The 14,052-nt window shown below is 41.0% G+C and overlaps 1 protein-coding gene across 4 annotated transcripts in view; it reads left to right on the forward strand.

The window, feature by feature from the left end:
* Nucleotides 1-14,052, forward strand: part of ARID5B (AT-rich interaction domain 5B) — a 117,646-nt gene that overhangs the window by 92,833 nt on the left and 10,761 nt on the right. For all 4 annotated transcript variants that reach the window (XM_053949156.1, XM_053949155.1, XM_053949157.1 and 1 more), the window contains one exon: nucleotides 2,444-2,541. In XM_053949156.1, the coding sequence (XP_053805131.1) occupies nucleotides 2,444-2,541 (98 nt within the window). The remainder of the gene's footprint in view (nucleotides 1-2,443; nucleotides 2,542-14,052) is intronic.

The raw sequence follows: 14,052 nt of genomic DNA on the forward strand, positions 1-14,052 counted from the left end.
TGTAATTAATCAGTTCCTTTAGTCCTTTGAAGTTTATTAAGCATAAAAAATAAACTTTCCAGAGCAGGGGAAAACTCAACCCCAGGCTTTGTTAGAATAACAATTGTTTCAGGGAATGTCAAATTTAAACTCCCTCTGTGGGAGGGCACAACTCAGTTAATTGCCAAGGAGCTCTGGTCCATTGCAGATGTAGAATTGGATAGAACTGGGCAAATGCTTGTGAAAATACTATTATTCTAAGCATCTTAGAAGAAAGAGACACAAAAAATGATCCATGGACTTCAAAGGGATTTGCTTTTCCCCTTAGTTATGTTTACTAGTGTTCCAACTTGAATATCAACTCTTGAGTCTGCTGATGGTAAATGAGACTAAGGCTCTAAAGTTCTCCTTTTGAAAATGGAGACCATGCTTCTTAGTCACATCAGGATGTTTATAAGGGGGACTTACAGTAGTCCTCCAGCTAACTAATCCTTGGCTTTCATTTAAAGTTTCTGCCCAGCATCACTGTTCCTAGCCAAGGCTTCAGGCTCTGGACAGCCTTGCAAGCCCAGCCAGGTTGTGCTTGTCAGAGAGCCAGAGCCCATACCCCAGAGCAGCTTCGTGCACCTTCATTCCCCCATCCGTGAGCCTGCCAGAGGTTTGATTGCGGCAGTCCTCAAGGGATCTATGATTTTTTGGGAGCTCCAAGAAGGTGAGGGCTATCTGGCCACACCTCTGTCCTGTCTGTCCTGAGGACTGGTGGAATGTGGGAGGCAGGACCAGAAGTAGCTTCCCATCCAGGCATTCCTCCACAATAGGATACTTGGTCCAACTCTCATTTGACTTTTTGGGTTGCATAAGGAGCATCCATTCATATTCTCAGGATGTGATGTTCATTATGGCTCATTAGGACTCTGGTTCTTCAAACACTTTAGTAGTAATAATAAGAAGTGTGGGTAGCCTGGGGAAGAGACAGCATAAGAACTGAAACAAAACAGACTTAGTATGAATCTTATCATCAGATAAGTGTTTGATTTGTATTTAAATAATTTGCTTGTGCATAATTTATCCTTGAATTGCTTGAATCCTTGTGCTGGTAGTCTTTGGGTTTATTATAAAAGACAGAAAATAAAATAAGTGAATGAAGTCAGTTCATTTAGTTTTATATATTTTTTTTTTCCCCCAAAGTATCTATAGGTGCAAACTGTGGTCAAGTGCTAATAGTGAGTTAAAGCTGCTGCTGTTTTCTGGAGAACTCTGCAAACAATAAATTTGAAGACATTGTGACATTATCAAGTGATAAGACTCCAGCCATGCTTTTGGCTTTGGAGAATAATTTCTGCAAAGGAAGGATTTTCCCTTTATATTGAGTAAAACAGAAACACCTCTTACCCTGTAATGTTTAATGATGGTAGCTATCTCCTCTTGTTTAGATTAAAATTACAGGCCTCAGATTGCAAGTTGTAATGTTTGTTCTCTTCTGATTGCTGCCTTTAGCTCCTCAGTAAATGCCATTGACTGCTCTGTGGGTAACTCCAAAGAAGCCTCCAGGGCTGAATATATTAAATTCCACAGCATTCCACAGCAAATGACAAAATTCTCCCCAAATTGCCCCCACCAGTTTTCTACCGGCCTTCTTTATGAGCTGCAGGCAAACAAGGGTGATCTGTTGTGCTTGTCCTATTTCTGTTTCTCTTCCTGTTTTAAATATAGCAGAATATATAAAATAATGAAGTGGTATTCAGAAACAATCCTTTTGCCAGGTCTTCCATCTGTTATTCTGTATAATCCTAATTTCTGTACAAAAAAAAAAACCAAAAACCCAGAACCATGGTATGCAACTCAATATGTTACAAAATGTTTATTTTCATCAGCATGGTCGAATAAAGTACACAGCTCAAATATTAACATTGGAGTACGTTAAGATTTCAGTACTATTTGATCTGTATATTTTACAGATATAAATGGATAAAAATAAACAGTTTGTAACATATATAGTTACGGACTATGGTTTTGTGGATTTACAGAATTCTGTGGTGGATTTGGGTTTTGCAGCAGATTTATTTTCTCTAATTCAGTTAAAATAACTATGTAATCATTATATGTGCTGAGTATGGTTTGAGCTTCATTTTCATAATTCACCGTGGGATTTGTCTGCATAACTTTTGATAGTTAATGACCCTGTATTGATTGAGATTCTTTTGTGAGTCTGTATTGCTTGTGACTTGATAATGAATCAGTCAGATCACTCCATTTTAGAGAGAAAGAAAATAGACATAGTGTTAACTTAACAAAAAAAAAATACACCAAAGCTCTGTGTACTCTATATATTCTGTAGGGGCTTTTATAGTGCTTGTAGTACATGCTGTTCTGAAAGTGTCATATGTGCATTTGTTGTTGTGAAGTCAAATGCTGTAGAATCTGTAAAGATGCAAGATTAAATTTTCTATTGCCATTTTTACAGATAACAGCCCGTCGACAATGGAAACATATTTATGATGAATTAGGTGGTAACCCTGGAAGCACAAGTGCTGCTACATGTACTCGCAGACATTATGAAAGGTAAGATAACAAATCTGAAATGCTTGTTTAATAATGCAAAAATTAATTTGGAAAGCCTTCAAAGCATTTTATAAGGAATTAGAGAAAAAGAGAGAGAGTCTTCTTAAAGATTTAGTAAATAGTTCCCCAACAGTTTAGTCAGATAATCCATTGTGATTTAAACCAGAGTGTCTATCACCAGTGACTAAGTAAATAAAAAAAAGCATCTGATTTTCCTTGGGTATAGATCTTAATTTTTGCAACAGCTTTTCAGTTAAAGCTGAAAAATTGAGGAAAACATACTCAAGAAAAAATAAGAAACAGCAGCTAATTGATGCAAACACTTGTCTTCTCTCATTTTTTAGGAATACCAATTAGGCAGATTGTGGTTTTGATCAAAATAATGGGGTGGCCCATAATGCAGGGTGCTGTTAGTGTTGTAGGTCATGCCGAGCGTTGCATTCCTCTTCTACATGGCATTCCTTCCCTCCTCCCTGCCTGCGAGCTGCTGCCAAACACTCTTCTCTGCAGCCATTGTTGCTGGTCAGAACTGTTGAATTCTTATTCTTCCCATGTAGATAATAACTTCCAGGGCTTGTGAAGCCAGCACACATTGAATAAAATACCGGAGCTGGAATGTTGTTTTGATTTGGTTTTTAGAAACAACTGTTGGGGCTTTTTCTTTTCTTTTTTATCTTTTTTTTTTACTTCTGTTTTGGTTTTTTTTTTTGTTGTTTTTTTTTTCTTTGGACAAGCAAATGTGAATAAAAGCTCAGCAATTTTCAGCTCACATAAGTAAAATTCAGTCTCTTGTTCCTGGGCATAAACAAGTCATTTTGCTGGGCTCAGGAAGAGATTGTACTTGCCCGTGCAGGAGGTGGCATGGCAGAGCTGTGTTCAGTGGGCAGTTTCTCTCCTTATCTTAGAGCCTGATGTGTCAGCCTCTCAAAGAGAGATACTGCCATCCTAATAGAGGGTGGGGGATTTGATCATGTTCATTTACAGGGGACATCTCCAGCAGAAGGGCTTGGGTGCACAGAGGAGTTGCTTGTAATGAATGCCATTAGAAATGTTAGAAACTTTCTGGAGATTGAGCCAAGCAGCAGAGTGAAGTGAGTGAGTTGCTGTGCATGTCAGATGGGGCTTTTCCCTGCCTTCATGTTGCAGACAAATGTTATAGATTGTTTTTTTGACTCATCAGATTGCAGGTATTCAGCTCTTCCACCCCCATCATTATAGCCCTGAGAGTCTCAGAGCTTCCTCTTGCACCCAAGCCAGTTGATGGGTTTCCAACTGGCAGTGTGGCTTTTCCCTTGCCAGATGTTCTGTGGGGGATGTTATTTGACAGAGGGGACACGGGCACACATAAGCATTAGGTCTCTGTGGGATTGGGTTGCAGAGGGAGCCTTGCTGAAACCCTAGAGTCACTGAGAGAGTACATCTCTAGTAGTTGTGGAAAACTAAACGAGCCATTCACAAATACTCCATGAACCCCTGTCTCTCTCTTCTGCTTTCCTGACAATGTTCAATGCTAGTGGTTTCATTGGTTTTTTATATGTAAAAGTCTTGCATAGCACTCCCATGCATAGAGACTTGTGTGTGACTGACTCAGCAGTTACTTGGGTATGCTCTGAAGTGCCACAAACCCACTGTGCTGTCTGGAAAACCTGAAGAGCCCTGATGCCTTCCAGATTGAAAAGCCTTTCAAGGCTACCCAAAAGCAGTTCTGCTTGACTTGACCTGGTCTGAGAAAAGTGTCTTCTAGTTTATGATTAGATTTGTCTTAATACACTGAAGAACTCAAATCTGAGTTCATGGATGCCAGTCTATCATGTAGTTCTGTATAAGGTCTGATATGAGGCAGCACCTAATTTTCCACATCCCTGGCAAGTTATCAAAAGATGGCATTTGGAAAAAAAAATCTTGCTGGACTTTTACGTTAGCCCTGAGCTTACCTAAAATGTTCTTCACTAAATCTGGTCTGAAAAACCAAAACACGTGTACAAAAAAACCTCAGTAACTCATCCAGTCTCTACTTTTCTAGTGTTAGATGCTCTTTTTCCACTACAGGAAAGCTGTATGAAGCCTTAGACTTGAAAAAAGTAAATGAAATTGTCATGGTTTGTTTCAGCTGGTAATTCTGACTACAGCACCTGTGAATGTCATGCTCATTTATAGGCAAAGTGCTCAGATGACATTTACTCTAAAACCAGAACTGTAGTGCAGGAATACACATGCTCATGATTCAGGACACACTTACATTTTCAAACTTGAAACTGTACAGCTGTACAGCTAAACTGGAAATTTAAGTATCTGGAAATCAAATGCTGAGTAAATCTCCTGATTTTTCGTTTCTGAATCCCACTGGCCCTTCCTTGCCTACTGGAGGCAGAACAGGCAGTTCCCATCTCTACAGCTGGATCTCCAGAGCATCCATATTGTGTTAGCCAAGAGGAGCTACTGACTGTTTGCATCAGCTGTAACATATCAAGGCTGTTCAGGTGACAGCCACCTTTCAGTGACATCCTTAGGATGCTGTGGAGTGGAATGATACATATGTCCCAATTCAGACATTGCCATCCCTCCTTCCTGCCCCCTCCTGTTCCTGTTCTGCAAGTTGGAGTTTTACACATAATTTCAAAGGCTGAAAAGAGAGAGAGGGGAAAAAACCCATTAACAACAACCTACCAACCAACCAAAAAAAACCCAAACACAAAATACAAGCATTGGAGAAGGCAAAATTGTCTCTCTGTCTACCAAATCCAATGAAGAAATACTGCTTTCTCTAAAGGTGTTTATAACCCCTGCAAAGCTACCATGTGGCTGCAGATTCATGGTACAGTGGATGGCAAAAGCTGGAATAAAGCCAGATTTATTTGGTAAATAAAGGTTTTGGGGAATGTGTTGCTCTGCACCCTGCTGTTTGGAGCAGGGTTTGTGCTGGTAGCTACTGGTGTGCTATAGGTAGGTAGAGTGCTTCAGTTGGGGCGGTGTTTTCTTTGTTTCTCTGGTGAAAGGGAAAGAAAGGTTTCGTGTGCATTTTCAGCTGATTCATTTATCATTAATACAGTTTGTGTTTCCAGTAACTGTTTTCATTTTAAAATAAGGCAAGGCTGCCAGTGTTTCAGTAAGTGTTATATTATATATTAGTTAGACAACTTCTGTTCTATTAATGAGTATAATAATGAAAGTGCAGGTTTCTGAGTAGAAGCAATGGGTGCTTTTATTTAAAGCATAGTAGGCATCATATAATGCCAATGAATGCGTTATTGTCACTGTAGGCATGGCTGGTCTAGACCTGCCTCTGATTGGGTTATTTCAAATAGGCCCAAGCACTTCATAAAAATGTCTTTGTCAGCCTAGTTTTCCTTCCAAACCTATTCATCTCTGTCAGTTTTTAATATTAGTACCAGGCTCTTGGCTATAGTCCATTAGTACTGTACTTAATTGCTCATGTTACAGATGATTACCAATATAAAAAGCATTAATGTTTTCCCATCATGGGACTGACTGTTGCTCTGTGCACAACTTGGACCATATAGAGCTTATAAGGTGGTGTTGTTTTGGTCGTTACTTTCTTCATTAATGTTCCTCTAATGATCTTTCACGATCACAGAAAGCCAGAGGTGTGTGTGGTTGGTATGAGCTGATTGAGCCTACAGCGTTCCCTTGAAACTCTTACAGCCCTTGTCAGTACCCTACATCTCTCTCTCTCGCTTATCAAGAAACCCTCAGAAACGGCTACTTTTCTGCGAAGCACTCTGCCCCATGCTGCCTTCCCCTAATAATGCAGATGTGGTTTTCACATGCAGGGTTTGAGGTTTCTTTTTGCTTTTACACATGATCAGCAGCTTTAACTTTCTGGCATGAGCAGTAGGCTGTGTGTCGGCAGTGCTGATGACGTTGTTGATAGGGATTTTTTGTAAATACTACACCACTGCTCTCCCCTCCCCCCCCAAAAAAAGAAAAAAAAAAAAAACAAACCAAAAAATCCAGCCTGCTGGCAAGGTATGAAAAGTTCCCAATAAAATACATTGAACAAAACAGAAATACTAATAATTACCTGTTGGGGCCTTTTTCTGTCTACAAGTCTGGCTGTGATTCATCTTGGTTTCCTCCAGAGCAAGTCCTGTGCATAAGCTGTGCACAAACACACATGGGCTGGGGAACTGTGCTGTGCAATGGCATGCAGTAGCTCTCCTTGCCTTCTCTGGTGGACAGACATGTTGCTGTTAGGAGGTGTTGTGGCAGGCAGTGGATCTACCATAGACCTGTAGCTTCCTGGCTTCTTTGGGTGCTGCAAGAGGCTGGGCTCCCTTGGGTCTCCAGCAAGGATGGACCCAGAGAATTCCGTGGCCCAAGTCCTGCTCTTCAGCAGCATGTCTCCTGTGCTGGCCCTCACAAGTTACTAGCATTTTGAAAACCAGTCTGTCCTGGGCAGACACAGCTGGAGAGGGATTTATTAGGCCTTGTGCTCTCACTAAATTAAGACAGCTGAGTGGGAAAGTATTCTGCAGAGACACAGCCACCTGGAACTTGAGGAGGAGCAGATAGGTGAGATGCGTTGTATTTCTTCACAATGGGGTGACAGGTGGCTGTGCCCACACTTTGGACACTGGCCTGCAGAGGGTTTTATTCTGGCAGTGAGTGTGGCTCCTGGACACTTGCAGAGAACTCTGCCCATCTACCAGGGGACTAAACGTCAGGAAATGCAGTGCCTTGTACAGTTTGAGCCCATTCTGCCATTTTTCTTTCTAAATCTCTCACACAAAAATTGTATATGATCACAAACACAAGGCAGGTCAAAATAGGTCCCTTACACAGTTTCCCTTTAACAGCCATAAAGTCTGTCTACCCTGAGGATATTGTGCAGTAATTCAATATGCAGGAGAGCCCTGTGTTCCATGCAAATGCTGTTTGGTTTTCTAAAGCGTTTGGATAACTTTCATAACGTGTAAGCATTTCAGTGAAATTTTGCAGGAAATAACAGCCAGTCGTTAGAGGGAACAAAAAGTAGGGGGCTAGTATAGCATCTGCATGAAATTGCTTATGGTTATCTTTTTATACACATTGTAATTAATAGAAGGTTTTGATTTACACTGTTAAGTGTGAAAACATCCCCAGGCAAAAATTAATCAAATGTTATGTCATGCTGTAAACTACAACTAGCTCTTTGTTTGACTCAAAAAAAACTTGTCAAGCAACAGTTTTCTCTCCTTGCTTTATTTTTGTCTTCACCCCACTTCCCTGCCCCCCTCACACTTCAGCTGGTCCCAGACTCCCAGAAAACTTCGCAAGTTACAAATTGTCTCCATAGTTTTCCATCAAGCACAAATTTAAGCCTGAAGATAGATGAGGTGTTTCAGTTCTGTCTTTATTTTCCTAGGTTTTTGGTTTGGGGTGGGTTTTTTTTTGTCTTTTTGATAAATAACAAGAGGTTTCTACTTATGATTTTCTGCCCTCAGGGCTTTATCATTAAGATTAAATAACTGTACTCTCAAGCATACCACTGAACAAACATCTTTTCAATTATGTGAGTAACAGATGCTTTAACAAAGGAACTATTGAAAATTCAGAAAGCTTCCCCCCTCCCCAAAATTTAAAAAGTATCAGATGACAGAGGAATGTAATTGTTTACCATTAAAACAGATCCCTTGCTGTCCTTTTAAAACATCTGAGAACATGCATTTTTTTTCAAAATTTCTGGGGTTTCAGCCTCAGCAACTTACTGGCCAGTGCTAGAGTCAGCAGGAGTCCTTGAGTGCAAAGTGCTGGAGAGTCGGGCCGTGCCTTTAAGTGCCTGCAAGCAGATGATCTCCCTCATGGTGGGGAATTGTTTTCCCACCTACATCCTTCCTTTCACCCAGGAGTCTGTCCCAGCAGAACTGGGGCATGCTGTGTGCTGCCCAGTGCTGCTAGGTGTATTGTCACCCAAGCAGAGAAGCCCTTGCCAGGCATGCCCGCCATGCACGTGTGCCTTGGCGTTTACTGGGTTCTGGGGCCCTGCAGTGCCCAGAGCTTTGGGCATCATGGCAATCTCATTCCTTGACCTCCAGGAGTAGGGACAGACTCGACACAAGAGGACAAGCCCCTTTTCCTTGCTGGGAGCTGAGTAGCCCCAGCAGAGTGCTGCACAGTGAGAGGTGTGCCATTCTCTTTTGCAGGAGCAGCACCAATGAGTAAGTGCCAAGGAAGATCTTTTCCCTCAGACTGCCCAGGGATGCTGGGAATCCCCACCTTGTACTTCAGGATTTTGTTAACATGAAAGAGATTGCCCATGGTTTGTTCAGCTTTCTGCAGTGTAGTTCAGAGCTGTAGTTCAGAGCTCCAAAGAGGGTCAGCAGGATTTTGGAGTCCTGCCAGGAGACCTGCACCCCACAGGCACATCTGTAAGCTTGTTCTGAGCATAGTGACCTACCAAACAAAATGCATGTCTGCCTTTAGATGCAGAAATGGTGACTATGGCCAAAACAGAGTCTTGTAGTGGTTTTGGTAGAGTGATCTGGGGAAGTTACTTTGTGCTCACCACCCTTCCTTTAACTCTTTTCTGTGCAGTAAATCTGCGCCAGAGGCAGAAGACTAGAGTTGTTCATCTCCCCCTGCTGAGCCCTAGGATCAGGAGTGCCTGAGCTTGCCTTGCTGGGCTATGCAGTTAAATCAACAGCTGTGTTTGTAATGTCACTAATTTCCAGTTTACTTAAAACGAAGTGTCTTTGAATTCTCTTAGAGCAGTGCTGTTCCCACCTTTCAGCAGTAAGCCATTCTCATTACCCACCAGCACTCCCAGTGGGCTGTGAGGAAAGTTGTTGTTGAAAGGATGAAAGAGCCATTTCTTTAAGGAAGGAAAGTTCTTTGGAAAGAAAATTGAACTCCAGCATATTTTGTCTTTGCTGATATAATACGTGCCCGTTTTGTACTTCAGACAAATGCAAATAAAGCCATTGCTATTGTGTTCTGCATAAAAGCACGTGAGGCTTGCTTTCATAACCCCTGCATTGTACAATGCAATCCGGGGAAATCAGACTTCAGCAGCACACTGCTTCATTTCCTCAATGTATTTTATATTCCCATTTTGGAAAACAAGCTGAGACCTTAAAGTTTGGGTTATTCCTCTCCCCTCTTTGCTGGGAATGTGTTGCTGGTGCCCAGGAGAGCTGCCTCCTGCTCCTGGCTATCCCCACCAACTGATTGTTGAAGGTTTCCCTTCTTGTTTCCCTTGCCTACACTGGACCAGTGCTCTAAGATTTATCCTTTTGAAAAACAACAATGTAAAAAAGACAAGACTTCTCTTGAGATCAGAGCTCGGGCATTCCTGCTGGTCCCTTAAAACAGCTGAATGTTTTACCACTGACTTTCTAGGGGAAAAGAATCAGGTTTCTCTCACCAAGGTTACTGATAGGGGCCCATTTTCACCACAGGGGCTGTCCCAGCCCTGCACTCAGACCCTCTGGCTGCAGGGGCTGCGGGCAGCTCTGCCTGGCTGCTGTGAGGACATCCTGGAGCAGATGGGTGCCCCCTTGGACTGGAAAAATGGATTGTCTTGCCCCTCAGCTCTGGTAGTGCCTTCAGAGGAAGGAGTTGGAGTCACTGTGGCCTTATGTGTTCAGGAGCAAGGCGTTTTCCAAATTCCTACCACTAGAGACCTATTGCCTGTCCCTTTTCAGCATTTTTGAAGCTCTAACAGCTTAATGTTCTCATGATTTACATTAGCATCTAATCCTTGCATAATCTCACTAATCCCTTGGCCCCAAGATATCCATTGGCAGTGAGTTCCACGAGTTAACTGGTTGCTGTATTCATTTGGTGGAGCAAATTTAAATAATTTTCCATTTCTGTTGCAATTAGCCTCCTTAACCTGGCCAAGCATGCGAATGGGGCAACATCTCCCAAGGAGTGGACTTTGGTATTTTAAGGCCTTCCAAGATTATTCTTGTGGCTGAGAGGCTCCAGTGCATTCTATTTTGTGTTGGGCTTGGATCCCTGGAGAAAGTACAATTATGTCAATGGGAGACATGCTGAAATATTTTATTCTGCCAGAAAGAAAACAAGAATAAACACTAGAACAGCGATGCAGAAAAAATATTGTAGGGGTTGTGCTGAGTTGCCTCCTTCCCTCTATCACCCTGTGTGTCCTGGGCATATGGTTCCTCCCCAGCCCAGAGCCCCGTCATATCCATACACAGTAGGGAGAATTAAAGAGGAAACTGGCAGCCTTAACATTTAATTTCCTTCCTCTTTCTGGGCTGGTCAGATCCTTTGCATTTTTGTAACTATTTTTTTTATCATGCCTATAAATAGATGTGCTCTTATGTGTCCTGTGAAGCAGAGTCAGGCCAAAAAAGTCATTCATTCTGCATAATCAATACATGTAGTGGTTACTGGCTCAGATGAGAACTTGTACTGTTAGTTCTGTAGCTGGGAAAAAATGTTGACTAATAAAGATTAAGGGCTTTTTTTTCTCTTTATGAAATGCTAATGATGAAGACATGTTTGATATACTGTGAAATACATTTCTCTAATGTGAAGTTTCTGCTTTTTGTTGGGAAAGAGATTTAGTCCCTGGAGGATTTTAGAATTTGTAAATATAAAATTATCTGCTTCAGTGTTTTTTAAAAAAAGGTTGGCAGAAAGCCAGCTTACTTACATTACTGTAATAGATTTGCTGACCTCTGACATCTGCTGCAGAGAAGTACATTGAATTTTTCATAATATCAGATGATGCAGATCTAAAAACTCGGTACACTGCACCATTATTTAATTCAGGACTTACTAAAGGAAAATCTTTTTTAAATAGCAGTTTATACATGATTAAACTTAATATTGACGATTGTAATAAATCAGGATTAGTATAGTACTGATTTGTTAATCTAACTTGTATTGATTTTAAGTTGTCTTTATTTAAAAAAAAAGAAAAAGAAAAAAAGGAAAAAGACTGGCTTTTCACAGTGACTGAATTTAATAAGAAGCCCTGTGATAGCAAAGACTCCCCTACTGTTTCTGCTCTTGGCTGGAAAATGTTATTCTTGTATTATTCCAGGAAAAAAAAAAAAAAAAAAAAAACCTCATGCTGCTAAAAATCTGCTGCCTGTGGAAAGATTTTTTAATACACTAGTGCTTACATATTCTATTTATGTTAATTGACTTATAAATAATACATTTTATTAATGTTAATATTGGAATCTTGATCATGATAAAGACCCTTTTATTTGGTCTTCTCGCAGGCTTTACAAGTAAATATTCTTTAGACCACAAAATACTCCCCCTCTTTTCCTTTTTTATGAATACTTTTATACTTCCTCCCCTGTCGGGAAGTACAGCCACAGTTCAAAGCGACTGAAAACATGATTGTTGTTTCCAACATATGATACATTTGAGGTATCTGGATCCAGTTTTTTGGACGTTGTCTTTACCTCTCCTTGCAGAAGGATTGATTAAATCTTACCTGCACTGCAAATATTTGACCAAGAAAAAAATATCTTGTGCTGGTTTCAGACATGTCACATTCTGCTAAACTATTTGGCTAACAGCAGATCGCATTCTTCCGGTGTTGGGCAATATTGACCTTAAATTGGCTAAGCCGGCTGCTTTCATGGCATGTGAGCCGGCTGCTTACATGTTGAGAGAGCTGTATTAGCTTTATTACTCCTGCGCTATAAAAACTTCTAATAATCAAATGATAAGATCATATCCTGTGGGTAATTGTGTTGTACCATGACAGGATAACTGAAAAAACATTCAGTGAAAATTGCAACCGACGGAAATCTCTACGTGAAGAGGCAATTGCTGGTGTTGCTCGGCTCGGTGCTGCTCCCTGGGGTCTCGCAGCCCGTGTTCCTGCCCGGCTCCTCGCCTGCTGCCCCCAAAAGCCACCTCGGTCGGCACTCCTTTGAAACGAGGAGGGGAAAATCCTAGAACAAGCCATCCTTGTGTTTTGACTCAGTTTTACCTTAGTCATGCCGCCTCCCCAGTACACGAAACATTTAATTCCAGATTTCCTGCCACTGGCTCCAGGCCACTGACCGGCTATGTGAAATGTATTTTTACTGCTGTCGACCTGCCAACTGCTGAGCTCAGTGAAAAATAACTAAAATGAAAACCTTGTACTCCCACATGAACCCTTAAGATCAGAAAAGGAAATTTAAGCCACAGTTACTAATTAGCACCCAAGCTAATGAGTTCTGGTGAGGTGCAGAGGCAGGAGGAGGAGGAGGAGTTTGGGTCCCGCGTTACCCTACAAGGCTCAGCGGAGAGCACGCGAACAGTGATTAATCATGTTGGCCCGGGCCTTGCTCCTGGCCCGGCTGTAGCCACTGGGTTAATCCCTCAGCATCTTCCAAGGAAAGGCTGGTTCCTGGGGCTGGGAGCATCTCTGTCCCCCTTGAGGCACCGGACAGCGTCTGAGACCTTTACGGATGGAATATGTAGATTTTAATGGGCTATGCGTTCCCATGGAAACAAAACAAAGTCAAACACTCCCCTCGCAGTGCTAACAATTACTGTAATAAAATGTGTTTTTATTAAAAGCGACTTTAAATACTTAACACATGGCAGAGCAGCCTCGGCACTGCCCTGTGCGAAACCCAACCTTGCCTGTAAGTGAAATCCAAAGTGCTTTGTGCAGCGCAGGGAGGAATTTGGTGTTTTCACCAATATTTGTACTTTGCAAATGAAATGTAGCAGCCTCAAGTATGAACAGGATTATTTTTTTCTTCTTCTGCTTAGTTATGCTTTTTTTAATATAAACATTACCTGTAATATTACAGTGGGAAGCAGGTATTTGGCAACTATGTATTATTTTGCTAAGTTTGCATAGAGGGAGCAGTTTCCAGTTTTAGCAGCTGTAACATGTTTAAACTCAGTTTGTAATGGGATCTGAAGATGAATATTCCCTGTGGGCTCTGCTTAGCTTCATTACTGGAGCCCTGCCAAATTCAGGGCTAGAAAGTATTATTCACGCCTCTTTGCACATACCATGTCAGAGCATGCTCAGTTAATGAATTTTGTTTCTAATATAGCATAAATTAGGTTTATATTTTAACATAATTTATGTTGTATTTTATTAAAATGTAAAATATTATGATCACGAGCAATCTAATTCTGCTCTCTTAGGCCCAAACTGTGTTTGAACATATAAATATGTAAGTCAAAATTGCATGCTTAGAAACTGATTCTAGGATAACAAACGAATATCTGAACCAAAGAGGTTTCTGCCTTGGAGTCTTAGATTAAAGATAATTAAGGATTCCTGGTATTTGAGTAGATCTATGTTGTTTATAAGCAAAGTACATTTTCTTCACAGAGTCAACTTGTCTTTTTTTTTTTTTAACAGATTATGTTTGCTGTATTAATGTTCATATTTTTAAAGTCTGGGTCTTACATTAATCCCACAGTGAGTCATTAATCATACTAAAATGCATTATAAAAACTTTAATCACTGAAGTTGAAACTGAGATTGTAATGCAATCCATCCTTTTTAATTATATCAGTTATTTTTCCTTTCAGATCAAGAACTGCAAAGGGAAAACAGAGAGA

The sequence above is a fragment of the Vidua chalybeata genome, chromosome 8, assembly GCF_026979565.1.
Source record: "Vidua chalybeata isolate OUT-0048 chromosome 8, bVidCha1 merged haplotype, whole genome shotgun sequence".
Classification (NCBI taxonomy): domain Eukaryota; kingdom Metazoa; phylum Chordata; class Aves; order Passeriformes; family Viduidae; genus Vidua; species Vidua chalybeata.